At 44.9% G+C, this 27963-nt stretch overlaps 1 protein-coding gene across 1 annotated transcript in view; it reads right to left on the bottom strand.

Moving 5' to 3' along the window:
* Positions 1 to 296: 296 nt before the first annotated feature.
* Positions 297 to 27963, bottom strand: part of PCSK2 (proprotein convertase subtilisin/kexin type 2) — a 266931-nt gene continuing 239264 nt past the window's right edge. The window contains exons 9-12 of the mRNA XM_059406505.1: positions 23843 to 24058; positions 21660 to 21760; positions 14618 to 14845; positions 297 to 3473 (exon numbers count right to left, since the gene is read on the bottom strand). Coding sequence (XP_059262488.1) covers positions 2987 to 3473; positions 14618 to 14845; positions 21660 to 21760; positions 23843 to 24058 — 1032 coding nt within the window. The 3' untranslated portion in view covers positions 297 to 2986. The remainder of the gene's footprint in view (positions 3474 to 14617; positions 14846 to 21659; positions 21761 to 23842; positions 24059 to 27963) is intronic.

The following is a 27963-nucleotide window of genomic DNA, read 5'->3' on the forward strand; positions in this document are numbered from 1 at the left end:
TTAAGCCACTAAAATTTGGGGGCTGTTTGTTACTACGGCATAACTCAGTCTAGCTTGATGAATACATTCTAGAAGAGTCTTTCTAAAAGACTGTTGACCATGACCCACAGTAAGAAATATTTACTTTGTGAGCCAATACACACACACACACACACACACACACACGCACATTCTCGCTTTCTATACACACACACAGAACAAATATTTCAAGAAACAATATTCACTAAAATGCATGATATATTCTATTCCAGTTTTGCTTCTATTTTATTCTGTTTTATTCTATTCCAAAACGTTAGTCTTGATTCCCAAAAAATTTTTTACAACTTATTAACGGCATATAACCAGAGTTTGAAAAATGCTGCTGTAGATCATAATTTGTATGTGACTGATCTGCTAATTATAAATCTCTCAGGCTTATTTGTGAAAGCAGGCTTTTTAGATCTCTCTTTGGCAACTTTTTATTATCTGCTCTCGGAATAGATAAAAGTGTTTTTAAGTAATATGTATCACATCCCACATGGTTTCTGGAAGGTAATGTTTTATTGTTGAGTTTCCTAATTTACAACATGTCTTTTTAAATTTACTTATAAAATTTTGTCACAGGGAGTAACAATGTTAACTCGATTAATTCATTTATTTTCATTTTTTAAAATAAATTATTATAAATAACTGTCTCTTGCATTAGGATCAGGGATATCATAAAAACCTCACTAGCCAGACATATTTTTGCGTTAATACTGGTGCAAAAAATGAAATAGAGACCAAATATTTTTATATAGCACTATATATATATTTTATATATTGTATCCTCATATCAAAACTGGCCATTTCTATTAAGAAGCTGCTAAGTTACTCTCTAATTTCATAAATTATACCACAGCTGTGAAAATATGGACAACTATTTTATATTTTTGCTGCTATATAAGACATTTAATGTTTATACAGAAAGCTGCAAAATTACAGAAGTGAGGCAATGGGAATCAATGAACATTTCACCTGAATTTCCACCGGCTTTTTTCTTCAGCCAGAATCATCTTGATATTCTCTGAATATTCTTTTAGAGATGAATATGGTGTCAGTTTTTTCAATAAGTACACATACACACATTTTAGGCATATGTGTGTATCTACATTTATACAAGTGTATATATACACACACATACATACACACATGTATACAGTCTACATATATATATATATATTTCTGTGTGCACTTATACACATATGCACACATAATGTCCTTTGGTTTATTTTCAGACTGTTAATATGAAATGAATTTTTGATGGTTTCCCTTAATTTTTTCTTTAAATCTAAACTGGTTTAAAAAGACCTTCGCAACAGGTAATAAACTTCTTTTAAAAATCATAAATATTATTACATTTTAAAGCATTATAGAGAGAAGGTCATATGGTGTTCGAGAAGACAGACATACATGCCAATATGGGGGGCAGAGAAAAGAAAGAAAATGGGTTTTCCAGAGTTTTTTCTTAAAGTCGCCACCTCCAAGGAATGGAACTTAGTGCCCTTGCGTTGCTGGCTTTAAGGAAAGGAACTCTGAGCTTAGCCACACGCTCCCACAAGAAGGGAGAAATGCAGCCAGAAGTGGTCGATCAGTTCTCCGGAATCAAATCAAACCCACAAAGGGGCCAATCCTTGGGGAAAAAAACAAAGCGATGACGGGTGCAATAGAAAGCATTTCTATTTGATAATGAAATGGTGCTGTGTCTTGTGGGGTCGGCAGGGGGAGGAGTGTGTCACCTTTGGGTTGCCTGTTAAACATCTTCAGGGGTTGCTCAGTTGTCGAGATGGTAACTGTGTGCTTTCCCTATGGAGGTCTTCTCTTGCTTCCTTCAGCCCCCCGTTGCTAGGGGACGGGTCAGCATGTCCCCCCGTTGGCAGAAGAGGCTCCACACAAATGACGGTCTGCATCCTCAGACACATCCCCTCCACCCTTCACACACCTCTTCCAGAATGGAGGCCATTTCCCCAACACATCAAAGAACCACAACCATATGTTTTAGAGATCAAAGCCCAAGTGTATGTGCACCCAAAATACTCATCTCACTACTCACATCAGATTCAGAAGCTCCAAAGTGATTGAGGAAGAGGAACGTTCCTGTGTTCTAAGCCACCGAGATATTCTTTTCTAGGCGCGTTGTCAGATTTCTCTTGCCTTTTTTTCTTTTGGATAGCTATGTGAGGAACCCCAGAAAATTGGGGCTGGGATGAATTCTATACACACAGAATGATTTGGGCTTCTCTAGCAGATTCTACGTGACAGAAGAGCAGCTGGTGAAAAGGACAGCCACGCTACTGAGGTTTTACATGGATCACACTGGCTGAGTAGGACAAGTTATGCTGTTGGTGTTGGTGGAACGATTTCCAGCCGTCATGCTTTTTGACCCTCTCTTCCCCAGCCAGTGATTAGGGCTGTCATGGATGGCGAATTGTACATCACCCTACCTTCATCTACGTCACAGAAAAATCTTGCTAAGTTCCAAACATTTTCCCCCAAAGGACCTATAGCATCTTTTGTGCTTTAGAAATTCAGAGCTTACCTTCTGTTATTATCTTTCCCTTTTTATGTAGCAGGTCCTCAGCTGAGACCACGAATAAATGCTCTTGGAGTCACTGCATGTGGCTTTTTAAATGCATTCTCTTCTCAGATAGGAACAAAATGGAGGGGAAAGCTGTCCCAGTTTTGTTTGCTGGCTATCGCCTATTCGAATGACACAAATAAAGAACTTTAGAGTCACAAATAGGACAGAGGTTTTGGTGGGAACACTGTATTTGGGGCACAGAAGTAAAAAGATTGCGTCCATTGTGACAACAAAAAATCATTGACAGTGAGTGAAGCTTCAGATCGAGAGATTGAAATTGCTTATGAGAGAGTGACAGTAATTGCTAGGTTCCTGACAGAGTGTGGACCGAGGACAGAGAGGCAGAGATGAGGGAGGGAGGGAGGCAGTCGAGGCCCGGCTGCGGCTCTAGTTCTTATGAAGGATGCTTTTCAGGCTTCTCTCCACAGCTTCGTCCAGCTCCTCCTCCAACTCCTCCTTCTTAGACATGGCCAGCTTGGACTGGTAATCCCGCACAACCTGGTCGATGTAAGGGGCGCTCTGCGTGCCATGCAGCATCAGTGTCCACTCCTTCAGCACCCCCTTCTGGGGCGTGCTCCCGACAAACCCCAGCTCCAGGGTCCAGGTTCCTCGGGCGTCCTCTCCCCACGTGTGCGTGGTCATGAAAGGCCACTTGTCAAAGCCCACCTTGGAGTCGTCATCCCTTGGGCGCCGGCTCAGCAAGATGGACTTGGTGCCCATCGGGGAAGTCATGTTGATGTTCAGGTCTCCTCTCCTGGTGGCATTGACTGTGATGACAGCTTGGACGTGCTCAAGGTAGCGGACGAAATTTTCTTTCCCCTCACATGCGTCGGTGGTGAGGCTCAGCACCAACTTGCCAGTGGATGGTATTTTCCTGAGGGAAAAGGGATGAGGAGATATGGTAAGGGGTAGACACACTATACTTGGGGTTTTGAAGGTAGCTGCAGGTGCCAGAAAGAGTAGGGACTTTGGAGCTAATCAGACAGACCAGCAGCGTGAGCCTGAGCTCCTTACCTATGGCCCTTACCCATACTTTCTGTGTGAAGGGGAAATGGAGTAGAGGCTGCCTGTGCCCTTCTCACTTCCTCCCTCCACGCCCTCTCTGAGTTTATCTGCAGCTGTGGCTCCCATGTGTTCTGACCGCTTCGCGCCTCAGGTATTGGCTAGCCCACATCATGAGAGCTAGCTCAGCCAATGTGCAGGGCAGCCCCAAAGTGTCAGGGAATGAACCCCTCAGGGACCACCCCTTACCAGTGATTTGAATAGAAAGCGACAGAGGAATATACCCTGGCATCCATCCCTCAGTGGGACACCTCAGTGTCCACCCTGTTGCCTATGGTGACAACTTGCTTATCAATGCACTCCTGTCTGGCTCTTTTCCTCCTCCCTGTCTCACATCTCTAATTGTCATTGGCATTTCCTGGGAGCTTCTCTCAAAAAATTGTCAGCACTTAAATCTCACCTCTACTTTTTTTCTTATTTTTTTTTTTTTTAAAGATTTTATTTATTTATTTGACAGAGAGACACAGCGAGAGAGGCACCACAAGGAGGGGAGCAGCAGAGGGAGAAGAAGAAGCAGGCATCCTGCCAAGCAGGGAACCTGATGCGGGCCTCTATCCCAGGAACCTGGGATCATGACCTGAGCCGAAGGCAGACGCTTAACGACTGAGCCACCCAGGTGCCCCCTGAGTCTACTTTTGGGACAACCCAAAGTTGTCCCAAAGTTATGAGCTGAGACAGGACCTCATAAGGCCTTTCTTTTGAAGTGTTAAGTATCTTGATAAATAAAAATTATTGCTGGAGCACTTGGGTGGCTCAATCGGTTAAGCATCTGCCTTCAGCTCAGGTGATGATCCCAGGGTTCTGGAATTAAGCCCTGCATCGGGCTCCCTGCTCAGCGGGAAGCCTGATTCTCCCTCTCCCTCTGCCTCTCCCCTGGCTTGTGCTCGCTCTCTTGCTGGGTCTCTGTCAGATGAACAAATAAAAAGAAAAAAAAATTATTGCTATTGTGATTGTTATCACTGTCACAGAAAAAGCTGAAATGGGGTTATTAATCCTAGCGAAGGAGTATCCCTTGAAAAATCAGGGGAATTTAGAAGCCTCTCTGGTCACAGAGTTGGAGCCCCATGGAGGGTCAGCCTAAGCATTCCTCAGCTGACTTTCCACACAACCGATCTCCTTCCTGGATATGGCCTCCCTTGAAGGCAAGATACTTAAAGGTTCTTGCGTGAGAAACATAACAAAGTAAACCACATTAAACTGCATGTGTAATGGAAAGACTCCACACTTTGGGAATAAATCCATTTGGGTTAGAATTCTCTTCTATGCTTACTGGTCAGGAGAGCTTGGGCAAATTATTGGCATACTTCGAAGTCTCACTGTCATTGTGGGTGGGTTTTGTGAGATTAAATCAGACCACGTGTGGAAACATGGAGCATAATGCCCGGATCATGGTACTAGCTCCCCTAGTACTCCCCTAGTACTCTGGGGTCCTTCCCTATTCACATAGGGAAAAACTATGTGAATATCCTTCCTTGACACGATATTTTATTTTGGAGTGTAACATGGTGGGTATTTTAAAACACGTCTTGTGGAGCCCATTTATGAAAAGATGATCCCACACCCAGCTCAGAGCCCAGCTTTGGTTCTGCATGGCCCTTGAAAGCAAAGCTACAGACCTGGGAGGGGAAGGCTCGTTGAAACTTACCCGGTGGCTCACTGGGAAAGTCAATACTCTCCTGAGGAACTTTCAAAATATATGCTTTAATAGTTTCATGGAGTGCTGCCATTATATGCCCTCTGCATGGATGCTGATGCCGACTGATGCATGCAATACCCATTGGCCACGGAGATCTAGTGGTGGTGGTGGTGGAGGTGCGGTACCATGCTCTGGGGAAATCATCCAGTTTGGTGGAGAGCGAGCATTAGGCCGGCTCTGGAAGTCAGAGTATGCAAAGATCCTAGCTAGATCTCTCAAAAAAGATTCCATTTCTTCTCAGCAGGGTCAGAAATGTAACTGGTGAACTGATACGTGACCACCAATCTTTCGGGCTCTAGCCCATAGGTAGAGAGCTATTTGGGCAGAATGAAGGTCCAGTTATGGGCAAAGCATTTGAACCATCTGAGCTCATTTTCTTTACCCATACAATGGAGATATTACTTCCTATACTGAAGAATTGCTCTGAAGATAAAATAGACATACACACTCAAATACATCGCATATTCACAAATGTCTGGACCAGAGCTGGCCAATAGAACTTCTGCAATGAGGGAAATGTTCTATATCTGAACTGTCCAATATTGTACTCACCGGCCACCTGTGGCTATGGGGCATTTGAAACGTCATGAGTGTGAGGAATTGAATTTTTAATTACATTTAATTTTAGTAATTAATTTAAATTTAATTTTATTAAATAGCCATCTGTGGCTAGTTGCTTCTCTACTGGATAGCACATATCTAAATTATTTGCAGATGTTCAATCTGAACCTGACGCCACCAACCCCAACCCATTAGAAAATTTCCTGGGGTTCTGTGGTGAGCACATTCCGTTTTTGTCATGGTTCACAGGCTCTGGGAAAAGCAGCCAGGAAAACTGCTGGTTTTCTGGCAACCTTGCTGGAAGCTTCTGGAACATCCAGACCTCAGGAATGAGTGAAATGCCATGTTCTATTGTTGAGATTCTACACAAACAGGCAGGCAAGTCCAGAATGGAGGCTTTCTTTTTAGAATAGAGCCTCAGGGAATCTGGAACTCTCCAAGGAGCACAGCTGGAGGGAGAGCAGACGATGACAGAGCCCACAGCAGGAAGAGACACTGTGCTGAGTTTGAGCCCCTTTCCTACTCTTCAGGCCAGGCCACCTTGAGAAATTCAAGAAGCAAATTCATAAGCCAATAACTAAAGACTCTTACTCAGGTACTAGTCACTTTAGGTATTACAGAGCATCGCTAGTCATTGTCAAATGCAATACTCCCTATTATGACAAGGATCCAAAACACAAGTAGGATTCTAAAAAAAAAAAAAAAATCTTTTTTTTTTTTTTTATCCCTATTTGCATTCAGGGCACTTATGCGCTGGCGTTAACCAAGTAACAGTCCCTTTACAAGTCAGTTTGTGGAATCTCTGGCAGAAAAGTGACATTTTTTTCCCTCAGGGGGAAAACTGGAAATATTTCTTCCATTGGCTAAGAACCAGAGATGGGACGGCTACTGTAGCTGGGAATGAGATCCACAGCCCATGTGCAATGCAGAGTGGGGGGGGGGGGTCCTGTAAAGGAATGAGGGCAGAGATGATCTCTTATGATAGAGGGAGAGAAATCTGTTTTGGACCAAACCGGAGACGACCTTCACACACACACACACACACACACACACAGCTTTTGGGGGGCTTCAGTGGACGCAGTCTCTCTTCCAGATTCCCTCCAGAGCTGCTTTGAGCTTTGACTACTGACTCTTGGCTGCCCCTTTCCCTGCAGAAGAGCAGACTAGAGCCCAGTCTGCCTGTTGTTTGGCCTAAGGGATGAGGGAATGCATTTGTGAGAGGTCTGGAGGGAGGGATGAAGGAAGGAAGCTGAGACAGGATAGGCATTTTGTCCTTATCCTGGAAAGCAGAAGCCAGATTGGAGTGGGCACCAATACACCACTTTGTGTTAGAATTCATCAACTGTCCCCGTAGCCTTGGGGTTGGGGTGTGGGCAGGGGTTGGAGGCCATTCCAAACACCCGGGGGGGGGTCTGGCTTGTTTCGAGCTGTGGAGGTATCACCCCCTGGCAAAACTCTGCCATCATTGCCCTGCGTGCAAACTGCCCACCGAATGTGGGGTGAGCAAGCCCCTGAGAGAGCACGAGTTCTTGGAATGTTAAGGCACTTTGAGATGAAATTAAAAGGCTTGAGTGAATTCCAGAGGAGGCAAGCTAGGAGGAGGCAAGCTCCTCTCTCAGAAAGACTTCTCAGCAGGCATCAAGGCAACTGGGAGAGCGAAGGGACCGTATCTGCCAGGTGTTTCTTACTCCTTCTTTCTCTCTCTCTCTTTTTGTTTTTTGTTTTGTTTTTGATTTTGTTTTTGGTTCACTTGTATGTTTTGATATTCCTACGGTGATCATATTTTGCTTTTACAAGAAGAAAAGGAATGGGGCGCCTGGGTGGCTCAGTGGGTTAAGCCGCTGCCTTCGGCTCAGGTCATGATCTCAGGGTCCTGGGATCGAGTCCCGCGTCGGGCTCTCTGCTCATCAGGGAGCCTGCTTCCTTCTCTCTCTCTCTGCCTGCCTCTCTGCCTACTTGTGATCTCTCTCTGTCAAATAAATAAATAAAAATCTTTTAAAAAAAAAAGAAGAAAAGAAATGTAATCCTTATTTAGAAGAAAAGCATATCCTTCTTTGTTCAGGAAGGTCAATTTGTAAGGTTGAAATAGGGAGTCCCTGGGTGGCTCAGTCCGTTAAGCACTGGATTTTTTATTTTGGCTCAGGTGAGGATCTCTGGGTCATGAGATGGAGCCCCGTGTTGGAATCTATGTGAGGTATGGAGCCTGGTTGAGATTCTCTCTCTCCCTCTCTCTCTCCTCCTCCCTCACCCTGGTGTGTGTGCAGAAGTGCACTTGGGGGCTCTCTCTTGCACTCTCTCTCTCAAAAAAAAAGGGACACCTGGGTGGCTCAGTGGGTTAAAGCCTCGGGGTCCTGGGATCAAGCCCCACATTGGGCTCTCTGCTCAGCAGGGAACCTTCTTCTCCCTCTCTCTCTGCCTGCCTCTCTGCCTATTTGTGATCTCTGTCAAATAAATAAATAAAAAATCTTAAAAAAAAAAGAAAAGGTTGAAATAGGAGATGGTTGTTTATGGAACCAAATGAGACTCTGCTTAGATCCTTAGTGACACAGACCACATTCCAGAACTCATTTGCTACAAAAAAGTGAGGAACCCATCAAGAGGTGTGAGTTACTCTCCGAACTTTTAGAGAATATGTACAGAGGCCTTGTGTTCAAGTTCTATCAAAGACACACTTGGGAACCAGAGGTTGTCTTTTATACTCATTGCACATTGTTGCAAATAAGTGGTTAATTGCCTCGTGTCTAGAAATGGGCCCTGCTTCCCAGGAGGACAGCTGTGTAATGCTCTCTGTGTTCTCAACCCTCAACTGTATGATAAAAATAATTAGTTATGACACGGCAGTTGCTTTATTAGACTAATAATGATAGTACTAATAATGGCCACCCTGGAGGGTCTAAGATCTGTGCTCTGTGGCCATCACAGAAGAACACTCAGCAGGTGGGCTCTGCGATATTTTCTCTTTCCCAGGTAACAGTGGCGGGTGGACATTAACCGACACAGGATAAATCGTGGCTTGGCCGTGGCCCTGTCCCTGGTCCCACAGCTGGTTTGACGCAGGGCACAGCCACTTCTCTCTCTACCATGCTGCAACTGGAATTCCTATCAGGTTTTAACACCCACTCCCAAAGTCACTTAAAATTCACAGTTTGCCACAGCCTCAACGGCACAGAGTGAAGGGGAGGATGGGGTCGGTCTGTACCAGACAGCTCACGCCAGGCTTCAGCATCCCAGGGGTTGGGAGTTGGGGGAGGGCACGTGGCTGCCCCTGGCTGGTGAGCGGATCTGGCTTTGCTCTGCTCACCGCACCCGGCTGGTTCTGTGTAGACACTCACGGCAGGTTGTATTTTTCCTCTGTATTTTCGTTCAGCACCCTTCACCGACTCGGCTGATAAAGTCGCGTTAGAAAATTGGTTTTCAAATTGGTTGCTTCTCTGGGAAGATGAATGTCAAGGAAACCTATAAACTGGACAGTTGGCACTCACCCCACTCGGGGCTGACTCTGAGCAGTCCTGCACGTCTCAGCAAATGGCTGCTGATGCCTCTACCCCAGTCCCGCAGGAGTGTGGTTCAGAGTGACCAGGTCCTTCTTTGCATAGAGCCTGGGTGCCACCCTAAGGACCAACCTTACCAGCCTCTGAGTTTTGCAACACACCCACCTGCCCTAGGGCTCACTCACTTGGGTCTGAGAACGCAATTCAGGTATGGGGTGGACAAGGATGACACAGAGGCCTTCCAGCAAGGCTGGCCTCTGTCCCTAATCCTCCTGGCTGATCTGCCGGTTCTCACTGCCACCACTTAGCCATCTTCCTTGTACCCAGGTGCTGTTGGCTAAACAGTCACTCACTCAGAAAATATCTCCCATATGACTTCCAGGTGGCAATTCTAGGCACTGAGGGCACAGCAGTGAACAAGACACACTAGGTTCCTGTCCCTGGGATGGCAGGGGGTCCCAATTCTGGTCTGTGCTCAACTGGCTTCCCAGTTTCCTTCCACTGAAAGTTGGGCTGCTGATATTAGATAAAGTTTCTACTGAGCTGTGAGCTGCTGGGCCTCACGCACCCTAACTATAACGTGAAGGATTTGCCTCTGGCTCCAAATTCAACATTTATGGGGATTATGGCAAGTGCTCAGAAACTGAGAGAGACCCATGTTCTCCGCCTCGCTCCCCTCCCTCCCCCCGCCTCACAAATGCATAGAACTTAAAAAGATCGTCAACGATCCACCCTTGCCTGGCGTGACCTCAGAAGAGAAGGTCAGCCATCAACATTTATCTTGACTGAGCTGACCGTTGCCTTAAACACTGCAACGGTTCACTCCTTTCTGTTAATTGTGGATGGAGCCAGTATGCAGCTGACTGTGGGTCGTGACTCCGTGACATGGCGCCTGGGCAATGTATGGGCCCTACCTGAGCTTCTGGAGAGTAGCAAACACCATAGCTTTTCCCTCTTGCCAAGTCCCTTTCTGTAAATCTTTCCCTCTTTGCAACAATGGAAGGAGGTCCTGGGCCCAGGGCTTTGGCGGACATTGGAGTTGCTGGTTCTGGGAATTAGAACCATTTACTCTATCTTCCTGAGCTTCCTGTTCTCTCCCTGTGGAGGAGAGTGGCCACACCAGCCTCCTATGGGAGAAGAGTGTTGCCTGACCAGGCGACCGTCCAGGAGCTGCCCTTAGTAGTGGCATTACTGTGCCTGCAAGCTCCCAGGGCCACCTCAAGGAGCCCTCAGGGCTGCTGGAGTGTCCTGCCATCAGTGTGCGGGGAGCAAGTGGTGGACCCGTGTGCAGGGGACACGGGGGGAGGCACAGTCTAAGCGGACTGACCCGGCTCTCTTTCAGGCTCAACTTCTGGACACACTTTCAAAGAATTGTTATTCAATTGACATTTCTTGTTCTGTTTGCACTATGTAGCATCCCTCCTGGGATGGTGTAACTACCAGATGGGCGTCAGAGCTGAGCTGTCCAAGACGGCAGCCACCAGCCATATGTCGCTATTATAACTCAAACTCAAGTTAGGTCAAATGAGCCACCTTTCTAGTGCTCCCTAGCCATGAGCTGTTGTACTGGACACTCAGATACAGAACATTTCCACCATCGTTCCAGGTCTCCTGGGCTTTCCCAGTCATGTAAAGGGTTGTTTTGAACTCTAACGAGGGCAGTAGAGTGGTCAATGCCTGTTGGATGTTGACTTTGGATTTATCCTTCCTTTTCCTATTTGGACAGAAGTTCCCAGACTTGTCTTCTTTTTGTCACCCTTTTTGTAGACCTTGGCAGTGATAAGGTCTCTAGGACAGCAGTTATGGAGTCTGGGGGGAGTGGGACCACCCGATAGGTAGGGGTTTCAAAGTCCCCAGGGAAGGTCTTACTGCAGGAAGCCCCTCAGACCCTCTGAAGTGGGTTGAACCTCACTTCCTCTCCAGTGGGGGATCATTGAGATATACTGAGAGGCCCCTCAAGTGGTGGGGTGTTGGCATCAGGGAGCCTAGGTTCGAATCCCAGTTTGGCTGTTCAATAGCTAGGTCTTCTTTGGCATACCCTTAAAATCATTGAGCCTTTCCTCACCTGTAATAACACTGTCCAGCTGAGAGGAGGGCTCTCTGATGTAGAGCCTAACGTAGGGCCCAAGGGCACAGCAGGAGCTCCTGAAGGCCAATGTCATCTAATGAAACACACTGGGATTTGCAGATGGGTTTTGTTTCAAGTCCTGGTCAGACCTTTGTAACCTTGAGCACATTTCTCATGTTTTCTGCCTCTTGGCTTCCTCCCCTGTTTCGAGGTAACAATGATCATACATATATTCTGGACTTACAAGGATGAAACACTCATAGTTTATGTAAAAGGCCTCCCACCAGCCACTTAGGAGACACTTCTCCCTGAGACACAGCATGGAACCACTGCCATTTATACCACAAAATATTCATACCCTGCCTGCGTGAGGTAAGGCATACCATCAACAGGCTGGCTGGCTAGGAAGTTTAGGCAGATGTAAAGCACATGGCACACAGTAGGTGCCCAATAAAAGCTAATTGCTTCTTTCACTTAAACTTGACCTTGACTGAATCAACCTTGACTTTGACCAAGTGACCTTGACCTAGTCAAATTTGTCTGGGACACAGTGAAAACTGTCTGACCTGACAGAGGGGCACAAGGATGAACAGAAATTTCGTAGGTGCATGGCAGCCTTGGGAAAAGGGACAGGAATGTAGCCAAGCTGCTGATTTTACTGGCACATGAAATGCCATGCAGCCCTGTTTAAAAAGTTATTAGAGAAAGGACTTGCTCTGATGCTTTCCTATTCCACCTAGTGCTGACAGCAGCTCTGCTTATGAGGTCATGGTCTGGTCCAGGGAAAACGCATGCAGCTCTGTAACACCCACTTGGTACCCCTTTCTGGGAGCCTGGCAAGTGAACAATGAGGATGCTGGTCCAATTTTGGGTGGGACATTGGGAAGAGAGTGTGGGTCCCAAGGACTCACAATTTTGAATTCAGATAGGAATCAATTACGGTATCCAAAATTCCAGGAGATTATCATCTTTCCTTTTCCCATGAGCATGAACTAGGAGCGTCCAAAGTCATGGAGGAGAAGGAAGGGCCAAGTTACATTTGTTGAGTGCCTACTAGATACCAGTTTAACATTTGTTGTCTCACTAAGGTCTCTCAGCATCTTGGTGAGAAAAGAGTTATTAGCTCCATTTTACTGGTGAGGAAAGAGAGAAGAGGTTTTTGCTTTGGGGACATAAGGAAAGAATTCCAGTTGGTGTAAGAATTTAGACAGAAGAACGACCCCCCCCCCCCCACTGTCCCCAGTATTAACTTTCCTAACTTATAAGGAAAACGTAGCTTCTCCTTTGATTCTGAATGCAGGCCACTTGCCAAAGCAGTATCAGCACTCCCTCAGAGTTTTTCACTGAAAAGCCCAGAGATATTCATATCCCATTACAATGACTGACAGTATCTTACAGTGACATTTCGGTCATCATCCCTGGTCTGAAATGATTGTGGCCATTAGGCTTGCCACTGGGAGCTTTTTATGTATTGTGTTGCTAAGAGAAAGGACATGTATTACTTCATCACAGATTTGGTTTTCCAAAACTTTTATACCTGTTTTTCAGTATTGTTGGCTTCCTCTGTGGTACTATGTATTTTATCTAGTGCATCTAAAGATTTCATACTGAGATGGGGTCCACAGACATCACCTATCCTGCCACAGAGGCCAGGGTACAAAGGCTGAGAATTGTTAAAAGAGAGGTCAGGGAGGTAAAAAGTATCGTCCAGTTTGGTGAAATCAAGACTGGAATCTAGGTCTGTAACCGACTACACAACTCCCGAGGATCCAAGACTGAGGGTGAGTGGAGAGGGAGGATGTACGGTGACAGTCTGACTCTGGCCAAGTTCAGATGACCAACAGAAATGAGGCTGGTGTGGGGTGGTTAGAGAGATGCATTTTATCATTGTTTAAATGACAGAAGCACAGGTGTATTCTCAGAACGTACCACTATGCAACAGTGAAAGTATATGAACTCCCACTATACACGAGAACGTGAATGGATCTCATAAACATAACGCTGGGTCAGAGAAACCGGACACATCTCTATTGGGTGATTCTAGTTAGATAAAGTCCAAGAAGTGGCAAAGCTAATCTATAGGGGCAGGAATGAAAACAATGGGTGTCTATAACATGTGGGGATTAACTAACTGGAAGGGGGCACATGGGATCTTTCTGGGGCGATGGAACATTCCAACACTTGATCAGGTGGTGGTTACCCAGATGTGTACAACAAAACTCAAGTAATACATTTAAGTTCTGTGCATTTCATCGTATGTAAACAATATCTCAACTGAAAATAGTGATAAACATTGATATTTCCATCTCACTGATGAATCAATGAGGAGAGAAATGAAATACAAAGGGGTCCTCATTGTCCAATCCTCTTGCCATGATGAGATGTTAAAAGAAAAGTAGGTGCAGGTGACCAGCATGGTGGCTTCTGTGTGAATGCCTCACTCACCTCCCTCCAGATGGCTATCCAACTCACTCAACATCAAATTAAGTCCTTAGGTTGCCCCACAAGTAGACTGAATAAGTAAACTGTGTTATAGTCATACAATAGAATATTATTCAGCAACGATTATAAATGACTACAAGTAGTTGATTATAAATGATTATAAATGACTATAAATGATTATAAACGACTACATACTAAATATGGTTGAAGCGTTCTGAGCTAAAGAATCTAAATATAAAGGAGAAGATAGTGTCTGATTCCATTTACATTAGGTATAAAATGGGCAAAATAATCTATGGAGTTTTAAGGTTACTCTTGGGGAGACAATGATGGAAGGAGACATAAGGGGCTTCTGGGATATTGGTCATGATCATGGTCTGTTTACTGATCTGGGACCTGGTTACACTGGATGACTTGTGCACTCAAAAATACGGTATAATAAAAAAAATTAAATTTAAATTTAAAAGAAAATACGGTATAAGCCACTGAAACAGTAAAGGATCATACTTCAGAGTAGGGGTTCTGAGTCCCCTAATGGTGTTCTATGTATGTGGGGCCTCTGGAGTTATGTTTCTCTATAGCTCTGCCTGGAAGCTGATTGTCTCTGATTCAAATCCAGTGCATCTCAAGCTGACAGAGAGGGAATCTTTTGCCCAGGCCATGGCACCCTCTCTGGGATATTTTCCACATGCACTTACTCAGGATCCTGCACGGAGCCTCCCACACAGTGGAATCTCTCAGGCACAGTTTTCCAGTCTTTAGCCATTTTCACCATGGCGCCCGCATCAAGGACCCCGTAGCCAAAGAGGTGATTAAACTCCAGGCCAACCCCATTCCTCCGCCATTGATGGACCTCATCGTGAAGCTGATTCCGTTTGGAGGTGAGCACAGTCAGATGCTGCATGTCTCTCCAGGTCAGACCCAGGCTGGATTCCGGAGGCAGAAAGATTCAAGAGCATGGCAAGGGGGGAGCGCACAAGGTAAGAGAGAGAGGGAAAGAGACACAATGACTAAGATAGAATATAGACCCCATGTAGGATTTTGGAACATCTATGAACCTGCAAGTAAGGGGAGGATTTCCACACATCATTTAGAACCATTATACATATAAATTTCAAAATCCTGCTTTTCTTACTTAAATAAATTTACTTCAAATGCACATTTTAACACACATTGGAATGGCTGAACTGAACTGAAAAAGACTGACAATACTAAGTGTTGGCAAGGATGTGAAGCATCTGGATCTCACATACTTTGTAGATGGATAGGTAAATTACTGCAAACATTTTGGAAAACTGCTTGACTGTATCTTCTCATGTTGTGCAAGTGTCTAAGCTGTGGCCTAGAAGTTCCATTCCTAGGTATGCATCTCACATAAATGTGTGTATATATCCACCTGACATGCATACTGGAATGTTCATGGGCCCAAACTACAATGTCCCCAAATGTCCAACCACAATAAAATGAATAAACCAATGGAGATGTATTTGTAGGATGTGAAATACTGTTCTACCATAAGAACAAATGAACTACAGCTACTCTGAATAATACAGATGGATTTTGCAAATAGAATGTCAACCTAAAGAAGCCAGACCTAGTAGAAAACATATTGTATCATTCCATTTTTTTTTTTTAAAGTATAAAACCAGACCCAAGTAATCTATGCTGTTAGCAGTCAAGTTAGTGGTTAGTCTTGGGATGAGGGATTGGACAGTGGTGCAAGGGAGCTTCTGGGTGCTGGCACTGCTGTTTCTTGATCTGGATGTTGGCTACATGGATATGCTCCATTTGTGAAAATGAGGCTGTCATTTCTTCAACAGCAAAGACTGTACCTTCAGTATATATTCATCCCCAGCGCCCAGGACAGCAGCCTCTCTTGTACACTGTCCAGTGGATAAACAAATCTGTTTGCAGGTGCCACTGTTTTGAGAAATCAGTGTCTAGTATTATTCATTGCCTGTGTTTTTCAAAGAGCAAGTCGGACCCATTTATGGGACAGGAAATCAATTTATTGCATAGATTATCTATGTGGGCTGTGTATTAAAATATCCTGATGAGGACATTAAAATCCTATTCCTTAGGTCACATCTTAGACAAGTTAAGTCAGAACCTCAGGGAGTGGGACCCAGGCTTTGGAAATTGTGAACACTTCCCAGGTCATTCTAGTAGACAGACAGCTAAGCTTGAGAACCAGTGATTTAATGAATGGGACTATCATTAAAAAATGAGCAGAATAGAACAGAAAAGAGTAACAGTGTGGATTGCATGTAATACAAGAAAATATTTTTCATAAAACTCTGTGTGTGAGTATGTGTGTGTTGTGGGTTGCAACACAAAAATTATTTCAAATCAAAAAGCTGGAACAACCCTGCACTGTCGTTCTTGTTGGAAGTCAGATAATTCAAGACTAGGAACAACATAACTCATTTGATAAAATTTCAGCATATGCAGCATTCAGTGGTTTGAAGTTTTGAATTAGAACCAAAAGACGCCAATGATTCATGTCCTCTTGCAGTGTAGACCTTCAGCGGTTAAGGAGAAAGTTTCAAGGAAGGCCACCGCTCATTTGAGAAATTTATAAACATATCTTGGATATATGGTCCCTAGGACCCAAGTGAATGGTGGTGTGAAACTTCAAGAAGTTGATTACAGTGAGTGTTTTGCCAGAGTGGGATTCTGAATTCATTAAATACAGAAGTGTTGATAAATGAGTGTTGAGATGATCTGGCTGACAGGTGAATTATCTACCATCTTTGCTAAGAGTTTGGCCACAAAAACGTGCTATGCTTCCTGGAGCTTGGAGAGGGATGTTAGACATTGGAGGTAGACGTTTCTCTGTGGTTTTATTCTCATGGGGCCCATGAGGGAGATAGAGAGAACCAGTCAGAACCAAGATCTTCTCACTTCTGGAATTAATCAGAGGTAGTCCATATTCTCATGCTATTGAGTTGATGACACAGTTTGGCCAGCCATTTACGTATGTCTGAGAGGTAAAACTAATTCCATACTCATTCCCCCTTCTGAGCAATTTCAAAGTTGACAGAATACACTACTGTGTGAAACCGTATTTCTTCCATCTGCATAAAGCTTTATTCTTACCATAGTAGGGCAAGAATTATAGGTCATACTTATTAAATAATAAAAAAACTAAATTTGGGTGCCTGGGTGGCTCAGTGGGTTAGGCCGCTGCCTTCGGCTCGGGTCATGATCTCAGGGTCCTGGATCGAGTCCCGCGTCGGGCTCTCTGCTCGGCAGGGAGCCTGCTTCCTCCTCTCTCTCTCTGCCTGCCTCTCTGCCTGCTTGTAATCTCTCTCTGTCAAATAAATAGGTAAATCTTTAAAAAAAAAAAAAACTAAATTTACAGATTATCTGCAATATAAAGGTCACTGTGAACAGTGTTATAGGACTAATAACATAATATGTTCTTCCCCATTCTCAAGCATTTAGTAGTTTGGAGAATAAGGCACAGATATATGGTAAGGTACTGCACAGTGAAATGATTCCATGAAGGTCCATTAAGCGTCTATCAGGTCCAGGCACTGTTTTGGTTGAAGGTCCTCCTTAAGAAGGTCCCTGCTTTCTCAGAACCTATAGCCCAGGGGGACAGAGAGACAACTCAATATTTTAAAAGGGAGGGCTGTCACGATGGGGGAGCTCTCAATGGCAAGAAAACCACCAGTGGGGTCCCTGTGTTATCCCAGCCAGGGGGCTTCAGTCTGTGACCCTAAGCTGTTTGCATCAGAATCATGTGGGGACTAGTGACAAATTTAGATTTCTGCCCCATGTCCTTTTAAGATAAGACAACACATTATTATAAGATAAGATTATCTTATCTTTTAAGATAAGATAATCACCCACTCAGATGCTGGAAGATACAACTATTGTCTCCCTCATGCATATCCTCCCTTTTCCCTATTAAGAAACCCTCAATTTTATTCAGAATAGCAATATCATTAGCTCCGAAGCTACGTTTCCCAGCCTCCTTTGTAGTCTGGGGTGGTCCCTTGAAGACTGTGGTCAATGAGAAGTAGGCAAAAGCTACTGGGTGGGGATTTTTTGAAAAACCAGGCTGACTCAGCTGGTGGAATTCTTTTTCCCTTTGCTTTTCTTGTTCTCCTATCTGAAATGTAAACTTGATGGCTAGAGCCCCAACAGCATCTGGAGAACATGAAGGTGGAAAAGCAGAGATCTAGGAAGAGCTGGATTCCCAGTGGCACCCCCCATGGTAGCCCTGGGCTCCCAACCTCTGTATTTTCTTTCCCATGACAAAAAAATAAAACCCTGTCTCAGTTTAGCTCTTGTTATCTGGGATTTTGTTTCCAATATTGACCTAGCCAGAGGCAGACATTCACCTGCCATACAACAGTATCCGGATTTACAGATTCATAGAGTTCTTGCTTTACTGGATGCCCTGGACTGGAGTCCCTGGAACAGGGCTTGAAAAGACAGATTCCTGAGCCATCCAGCCCCAGAGATTTCCATTCAGTGACTCTTAGCTGAGATGTAGGAATGTATTATTTTCAAAACTAGCCCCCACCCCCAGTGCTTGACTTCCCCAGTTATCAGGGAAATGTAAATTAAAACTATAATACAATTCCACTGAACACTCATATGGATGGCTAAAGTGTGGAAGACTGGCAATACTAAGTGTTGGCAAGGATGTGGGGCACCTGTAACTCACACTGCCAGAGGGAGGGTCAATGGTTACCCCCACTGTGTAAAATTCTTTCTGGGTATCTACAGGAACTGTGCAGATGTATACCTCATGACTCAACCTTTTGAAACCCAACAGAAACACATCCCTATGTTCACCGAAAGATGTGTAAGCATGTTCATAGCAATAGGACTCATAATGGCCCTCAACTGGAAACAACCCAAGGATTCATTTATACAGTGGAGTAATTCACAATGAGTATGAACAACCTATTGCCATATAGAACAGTATGGAGGAATCTCTCAGGTGTGTTATTACGCAAAAGAGCACACCCGGTGCTTAGGTAATGGTCTATTGCTTGATTCGGATGCTGGTTACATGGGTCTATTAATTTTGTAGGAAGTCATTGAGCTGTATCTAACATTTGTGCCCTTTCCTCTGGGTCTATTGTACTTCAATAAAGAGCATATAAAAAAAATCTATCTTTCTAAAGGTCAGTTTTGGAAACATTATTTTAGTCCCGTATGTGGGTCACTTTACTGATGGTTCTCTCAAGCCAAAAATCGGCCTCTTTATGACCAACCCCTCAAACCTAGTTCAGCCCTCTAGAAACAGAAAGCTCTGGGTCCCAGACGGACCCCACCCCACCCTCAGCCTCCCACCCTCTGGGGCAAAGAAATCACTTGAAATTTTTTCTAGTGTTGATCACACTGGGAAATGTAAGCAATATTCCCTGGGACTCAAGAAGTCGTTTTCAAGCATTTGTCAGAAAAGTACTTTATGAAAGTAGTGACTGGGTGGGACAAAGGAATAATGGCTTCCCTTTTTTCCCCTCGGAGTCCTGGGGGTGCCTGTTCCTCTTTTGTGGTTCTGATGGGTATAGATTTACATGGAATAATTTGTTTATTGTATTCAAACTGCTTTGGAAAAGCTTTCTGATTGGACCTCTGGGTGGCCAGCAGCCCTCGACAGCTGTCCTATGTCGTGAAGAACTCCTAGCTTTCTGGTATCACAATAACGAGAGATTAGCTGTAGGAACTGTTCGTGGATTGGCTTTCCCTCTTGCTCCCTCTGGACTTTTAGGGCTGCTTTGTTCTGACCATTGGTTTTAACTGCTCTCTGCTAGGGACGCTTTGTTACAGGTGTAGAAAGCCATAAATCCCTTGGAGTTTCCTTCCCAGGGCACTGCTCTCAGCTGGTGACAGACCAGTGCAGAACATAGCAGCCCAGCATCCTTGCCTTGAGGAAGAACAAGTCCTGAGGCATCATCTACACTCCAGAGCTCCCCATGGGATCAGGCTGAGGCCAGAACTTCTGAAATTGCTTCTTTGCTTGGATTTTCACCCATCCTTAGCCTGCATCCTCTACTTTAACCTGGTTTCTCTGGAAAGCTCTTCTTTAATAAACTGCCTGTGCCAACTTTTGTCTCCGGGGCTGTCGCTAACATCAGGCAGTTGGTGTTCTCAGGAATTTTAGGACTAGATCCTACAATGGACTTGAACCACTACCTGTCAGGTATCACTTTTTTCCTGTTTATGGCAAGAAAGAATTAAAATCATGACCATTGCTCCAAAACAAAACAGACCTGCACGGTGACTTCTTTTCTGTAAGGCTATCTGCAACCATGTGTCAAAGAATTATGACTCATTCGTGCAAAGCCTGTGAGCCTGTTCAGAGATCCAACAGCCTTGTTCCATTACTTTATCAATTTGCACTGTCCCTTCGTGTGCATGGAGGCCTAAGCAATTGACTTTTTGCTCTCCAAAATGCAAGAAGACTTGAGTCAAGGTCTACCTTCTTAGATTTAAAGGGTGACCAGAACCCCCTTCTCAGTTCTGGAGCACCCCTTCTTCCTGTTCTCTGCAAAGCTCAATAGCAGTTTCCCTCTCTTTGTCTGCTCCTGACTGGAGTGAGCAGAGCTAGCTCAGACACCCGGGCCAGATAGACCTTGAGATGAACTGTTTCATCTTCAAGAAGTTTTAGTCTCCTCACTTAATAGAAACACACTTCCATCAGTATCTGCTGGAATCCTAAGTTTTCCACATGACTTTTTTAGAAGAATCAAAGGTTGGCTTGGTCCGAAGAGAGGAGTCACTCCCAATGTGGGGCCTTATCTGTAAAAAGGAGAATGATGATGCCTTTTCTGCTTGAAGACAGAATATGAGACTAGAGAATCTTTCAAAGTCCTTTTATATCTAAGAATCAACTCTTACCTCCTTTGCAAGTCAGAAATCACATTGTATATATGGAAAGAGATGAGTAGGGTTGTCCGGAGATGGATGCTAGAAGCTCTAGTTGCCCAGCAACAGCTGACAAGGATGGGAAATCAACACCCCTTCCCCAGGGGCCTGAACCCAACTTCTCACACTGGCTGGTGCTCCGTTCTTGAGCAGCCCCCCTGCAGCCTGGGCATATGTGCTCCCAGCACCTAGGTGATGCTTGAAGCCCACATGCTCATTCCTCAAACCCAGGGTCAGCCTCTGGCTTGCCCTAAGGGAAGACAAAATGGCAGATGGGCAGGAACCTCTGCTGAAGATCAAATTTAAGGTGTGTCCAGCAACAGCAGCACGTGGCTTCTCCGTGGGATGGTAAGAACCGAGAGGACAGCCTCCTCTTACCTGTAGCTTGGAAGGTTTCTCAGTAAAGTCCATTTACTGGTCTACCTTGCATCAGTGTTGAAAGAAAACTCACCTTATAAGTTAACAAATCTTGAGTGAGAGTACCCTCCTTGTCACAGGTTCTGAAAGAGCTTGCTGGATACCAGTTTGGCAATAGTTTTCCTTCATTTAGCTGATTGTATTATTGGAGTAAAACAGCCAGAGGATCCGGAGAGGATAATACGATGATTTTCACAAAGAAAGAAAGATCTGTGTGTCCCTGCTTGGTCCTGAGCTCTCCTAAGTATGTTATTTGTGGACTGTGTGTGTTTATCATCTAGGGCCCATGGTTGTTTTAGAAATGTCCATCAAAGTTCACTGGCCCTGACTCTCCACAGGCTCCCACACCCACTTTTGCCTCCACGGGCACCTGGGATTGGGTGGAGAGACACATGTTAGTCCACCCTCCGCCCTGAGATGGAAACATACTTAGCCTCTAAAGCCAGTGCAAACACTCCAGCTGCCTCAGGTGCAGCTGCGGATGTCCCAGAATGCCTCAGGGTGCAGTTGCCATACAAATCTGTAGTCGCCTGAAAGGGAAGATGTTCAGTAATGAGTGAAGAGGTCACTCTACTTCGAATCCCCAAACAATATGAAGCAGAGGATGATCTGTTTCTTTGATTTAAACTCTGCCTTGTTCTGAAGAAGATTAAGATAAAGGTAACAATAGGTTTAGCATCCATCTGTCTATCTTGCCACACATTTTATTTGAGCTTCCTAGTGGCCCATTCAAAAAGGGACAATCAGTTATAGTTATAGTGTTCACAAGATAAAAAGAAGTCAAGTGTTTCACGAGATAAAAAGAAGTCAAGTGTTTCAAGACAAGCATATTTACAGTTATTCCAGAAACTAGAGAGACATAAACCCTTATAGGTGGAAAGTGACAAGTTGGTACTATCACCAAGTCCATGCAATGGGGAGGACCTTTGCACTGGGATTGGTTTGGAAAACCCAGATGCCATTTCATCATTTTTTTCTGTTCATAAATGAAAGGGTATCCTTCCCAAAGATTAAATAAAAAACATGCTCAGCTGAAGTTTGCCTAGAAGGACAGGCCATTAAAAAGAGAATGTTTCTCTATATCTTATGAAGAGATGCTGGGACTCATGGAACCAAGATAACAGATGTGTGAGAAATTGTTTCCACAGTTCTTAAGTGGGGAAACTGATCAAACAGGTTTTAAAGGACTTTCTCAAAGAGAAAAGAAAGCCCTCATTTTTCAATGGACCAGGGTGAAAGCCAGGGTTTTCCTTATGATCACATTTAAGCCACATGAATTCTCCTTCCTCTGTCTGTAGAATCCTCATATGGGCCTATTATTTTGAAGGACAAAGTAGTAGGGAGGTTTAAGACATCTATTGGGGAAAATTACAATATTCAGGTAGAAGTCAAGGCCCTTCCCCAGTCCAAGCAGAGAGTCAGATAAGGTTGAGGACAAAGTGACACCCTTGAGGTAGGGAGTGACACTTTCTAGGGGGAGGTATGAAGCATCACAAGCACAATAGGATTGGGGTCTCCCTCGCTTCGTTTTTGCTCTGCTCTTTTCCCTTTCTGTCCATAGAGTTCCCCCAAGATAGGAGAGGCTGAAGCCTCCTTCTGCTTGTTGTTCTCCCCAAGACCAAAGAGAGCCAGGTCAAGTCTGTGTCCCTTCCGGGTAACGAGACCTCCTGGCTCACACGAGAGTCAGGCCAGCTTGCCAAGGCAGAGTCCAGGCAGGAATTTGGGACTGGAATTCTGGTTGGTAATGACGATTGTGTTCTGAGCTCCTTTCCTCCCTTGGGGGACCCCAGTGGAGGTAGGCGGCCAGTCGAGCTGTAGCTCAGCAGGACTACGGAACCAGCTCCCAAATTTCAGGCTGGAAGTTCTACGGAAAGGGTGATATGTGAGTGAACTACCCAGAGAGAGGAAGAGATCCAAAAAAATTCATTATGTTCTCCAGATAAATATTTTAAAGGGACTTGGAAAATTCACCATATTACCAAGATGCCCAGGAAGGGAGTGCTGCTCAGAAAAATACAATAAATAATCCAAGTCTGGGATTTTTAAGCTTTTTGTTTCCTCAATCATGGACATATTTTAAAATATGGTGAAAACCATTACTGTTGCCTTGAAAAAATTCATGTGTGCATTGGAGGGCTTATGGACTTAGAGAATTCCTCCAATGGAGGCTATTTTTTAATTGCTGTAATAAATGGATGGGTTCTTGGCTCGGATGGCACGATGGCCCAGTTGTTAATATTAGCTCTTTAAAGTGGTGTGCTGAGGCAACTTTTTGATCATCAGAGTTCACCACTTTTTTCAAGGCAAAACAATAAACAAGAAAGACAATCTATGGAAAATGAACTGGAAAGAGATCACAATTATTGCTTCCAACTTGCACACCCCGTGGCTCTACATTGGTAATAAAGCATTATCAGGCCTGGAAGACAATGAATCTTCAGAGCCTCCAAACAGGTGCAGACCCTTTGAGGGTAGGAGGGGAGAGCCCCTTCCTCCCATGACATCATTCAGTGGTAGTGCACGACGTCACCCAGTGTCTGCAAGGCACCCAGCGTCTGCACGGCGTCAGGCAGCAGGGGTACACTCCACTGCCTCCCCAAGGGTACACTCACCACGCCAGCCTCGGGGTTCCTCTTTCTGCCGTTGCTAAAGGTGGAGGCCAAGGTGGAGGAACAGCTCTCGTCATACAGGGCGGTCCTGCCGTCATTGATGGCCGAGTTGATGGAGATGGTCCACATGCTGGAGGCGTAGCCGTCACAGTTGCAGTCGTCGTAGCTGCCACCATCCCCGGAGGCCCACACGTAGATGCTGCCTTTGCCGCCTCGGCCCTGGGGAGGGGGGCAGGGAGAGAGGCCACTAGGTTCCACGCGCTCCTGCCCCGGGGCTGCTGGGGTCCTGCCCAAGAAGGAGGCGGCCGCCCGAGGGAGCTCAGGACCCAGCCTTCCTCAGCAGCTCGCTGTGATTTTGTCCCCCTGAAAAACCACGCTCCTGCCCCTGAGGTCTTGAGCATTCTCGTTCTTGTGTCGGGAAGTTACCCTAATTTACTGTCTGAGGTGCGGGGGTCACAGGTTAAAATTTACAAGTAAACTTCTTTTAAAAAGCTGTACTTTTGGGAGTGGTGATGCAACATGGAGGCTTAAGTGGGTAGAAGAAGAATAAATGAAACAAGATGGGATTGGGAGGGAGACAAACCATAAGTGACTCTTAATCTCACAAAACAAACTGAGGGTTGCTGGGGGGAGGGGGTTAGGGAGAAGGGGGTGGGATTATGGACATTGGGGAGGGTATGTGCTTTGGTGAGTGCTGTGAAGTGTGTAAACCTGGTGATTCACAGACCTGTACCCCTGGGGATAAAAATATATGTTTATAAAAAATAAAAAATTAAAAAAAAAAAAAAGCTGTACTTTTTACTCTAGTGAAAAAAACCAGAGTATATTGAAAAGAAAATTAAGGAAAAACCCTTCCTACTTGTAATCATTACTCCTCTATTCCTGTTCCTCCTTTCAGACACTTTTCAGCAAAAATGTAAATGTACATATAGGTTTATATTTAGCTCTCTAAGAGGTCAAAGATATTTATATATCTCTTTGATTTTATATATTGCTTATAAATGCATTTACATATATATAGATGCACATTTTACTCCAAAATATAAAAATCTTGCAAATCATATATATATACATGTTCATGTGTATATATATATTTTTTTACCTGATTGGATCATACTAGAATTCTTTTGGGGGGTTGGGGTGGAGGGAGAGGGAGAAAGAGAATCCCAAGCAGGCTTCACGCCCAGTATGGAGCCCCACATGGGAATCAACCTCATGACCCTGACATCATAACTTGGGTGGAAGTTAAAAGTCAGACTCGTAACTGACTGAGCCACTCAAGCGCCCCTAGAATTCCTTTAAACACAGTAGTATATGACATTTTAATCTGTGTAAGGGAACACCAAATATAGGAAGAAAGTTTAACATAAATAAAAATAACTTCAAATACATAATGATATGCACAGTGATTACTGCCCTATGCTAATTAGTTATGAACGGTAAGCTTAGTTACAAATACCTACAGTTCACCTTGTTCTTATTGTGTATGTGTTTCTTTTCCCGTTCTGTCTTCCAGGACTATTCGCTTTATCTCCACAACCCAGAAGTGGCCATTCCCTCTGTCTTCCTATGTTCTGACCCTGGGGGCAGTTGGGCAGAGGCTCCTCTTGTTCCCCTGCAGGCGAAGTGGGTACAGCAGAGCAGTGGTGTGGGTAGTGAGCACAGGTGTACAGCCTGGCCCAGGGTGGCTCTGTAACCCTCAAGGGCAAGAAGACACACTGCTGTGGCAGAAAAAGTCTGTCCCTGCATGGCCACCAGGGCACTACGGTCCTGACTCAAGGGCATCCAGGCAGAGATGTCAGAAGGCTAGGAGATGACCAGATTACCTCCAAGATCTGTCTGCCATCTGACAGTGAGAAAAGACATTTCGATTGCTTCTAACAGGACTTGGAGTTAATCAGCCCGTGGCTGACTGAGTCGATACATCAACAAAGATTTATTCAGTCGCCAGTTGAGAACGGCCTGCAACGTCTTGGTCAATCTATACTGGAAAACGCCATCGAAACCAGCTCTCAGAAACCAGGACAGAGAGGGAAGTTTACCATCCTGAGAGCTGGTACAGGGGATGGCCCTCTCAAACAGACTCAGACTGGGCTCAACATCAAGCAGTGGCAGCTGATGAAAACAGAACAGGTGTGAATTCGTGTGAATGGGCAAAGCCCACCAGATGTGGAAATTCCCCAGACCCAAACCACAGTTGGGCTACTAGTGCGAAAAAGAAACCTTTGCAAAGAGGAAATCAGCACCTTGTCACTGTGGTGTCGGGTGTGCGGGAGACAATTGTGACTCTCATTTGTCAGGCTTCTCTGTATTTATGCCTTCTTTACAATGACTTTGTAGTCCTGCCCTTGAATCTGGCTTCTCGTCTTTGCTTTGCTCGAGAGAAAGGGGTGGAAAGTAGTGCTGTTGTCAGTTCCAAGCATAGGTCTCAAGAAGCTCTGTGCCTATTTCTTCTCTCTCAATTCTGTCGCACGTGAAACAAACCTGTTAGCCTTCTGGTTGATGATAGAGCACAGTCAGATTCACTGCCCCGACAACACCCACCCCAGATGAGCCTGTCCGTAGTTCACCCCCCAGGCTGACCACAGGTGCACGTGTGAGACCAGCTCCGAGGAGCCGAGGCTGGCCCAGATCGGCAGAACAACCCAGCAGACCTAGAGACCCGGAGTAGGATGTGAATCGTGGTTACTTTATTGTGTTTTGGGGCAATTTGGCAAGCTGCTGGCTCACAGAGGGCAACTGTCAGCCTATTTCTTAAGAGTAAGCCACAAACATCAGTTTTGCATTGTACTGTCAGACCTGCCCACAAGAATACCGGGGTTCCTAGGAATATTAAGCTTTGTTTTCCTAAGGTGTGTGTGTGTGTGTGTGTGTGTGTGTTACATCAGGTAACAGTAGTTACATCCACGGTACTAGTGATTCGGTATCAGCACCAAATAGTCTCCAAATAGTCTGGGGACAGTCGCATGGGAAAAGGGTATCTATAGAAGGACTAGAGGTGTACTTCTCATAGCCACATGGGATGGGTCTGTGATTGGCACACCTCATTTTCCTGTAAAAATGATGCCCCAAGATCCAGTTCTGCTCCTAGTTCCTACTGAACAGGAGCTGGGCAGAAACAGAGAAAGAACAACTAGGACCCATATTGCAACAATAATCAGTGGGACAATACCGTGGAAGAAACCAAGATGATAAATAGAAGCAGCACTACTAGGCCACTTACTGTATCCCAGGTACTGCTCTAAGTACTTAGTACTAAGTACTAAGTAACATATTTAACTACACGTTAATCCTTACAGCAAGCCTACACATGGCACCATTTATGTTAGCCACACAAAGGATAAAAAACATAGAAAGAAACTCACAAAATGAAAAAAAAAAAAAAAAGGACAAAAAGAGCTAAGGACTAAATAAGACTTTGAAACTCTCTGGAGGGACACAGATGAAGATTTGACCCAATGGAAAGACACATCAACCCATCATGCTCTTGGATAGAAAGAAAGCATCCCAGAGATGGCCATTTTCCCCAAGTCAACTTATAAATTTAACATCCTAATACATGTACTGTATCAATCAAGGTTCTGTCAGGCAAATATTGCCACTCTGGGCAGTTCAACAGAGGGAATTTTATCTGGAGAACAGGTGGTAAAGGAGAACCAAAGGCCCACTGCGGTGTGAGAAGCTTACCCAGACACTCGGGAGGCAATGGCGTAACAGTCTTCACGACAGGAGGGAGAGGGGCCCTCGAGAGTGGGCTGTCTGCTGACACCCTCCCAACCCTTGTTCGGTAGTGCAGGTCAGATTTGCCCCGACCCTTTATTTACCGGAGTTCCCTTCTCCCCTCCTGCTTTAATTTAATTTTTTTATTTTTTAAGAAAGCAAGTGCATTTTGATGAAAAAAAAATACATGGTACAGCTTTACTTTGGATTCCGTCTTTGAACCAGGGGTCTCTTTGAACCAGAGTTTAGCGGGATTAGATTAATGTCTCTCAAAAGTTTTCATGAAATGAGTTTCTCACCTGGGGGAGATTTTGTGCTCCGATGGGCCATGGGACACCACTGGGAGGCATTTTGGATGCTCATTGCTAGCATCTAGTGGGAAGATGTGTGTGCATGCACTATGA

Source organism: Mustela nigripes, chromosome 7, assembly GCF_022355385.1.
Source record: "Mustela nigripes isolate SB6536 chromosome 7, MUSNIG.SB6536, whole genome shotgun sequence".
NCBI classification, from domain to species: Eukaryota; Metazoa; Chordata; class Mammalia; order Carnivora; family Mustelidae; genus Mustela; species Mustela nigripes.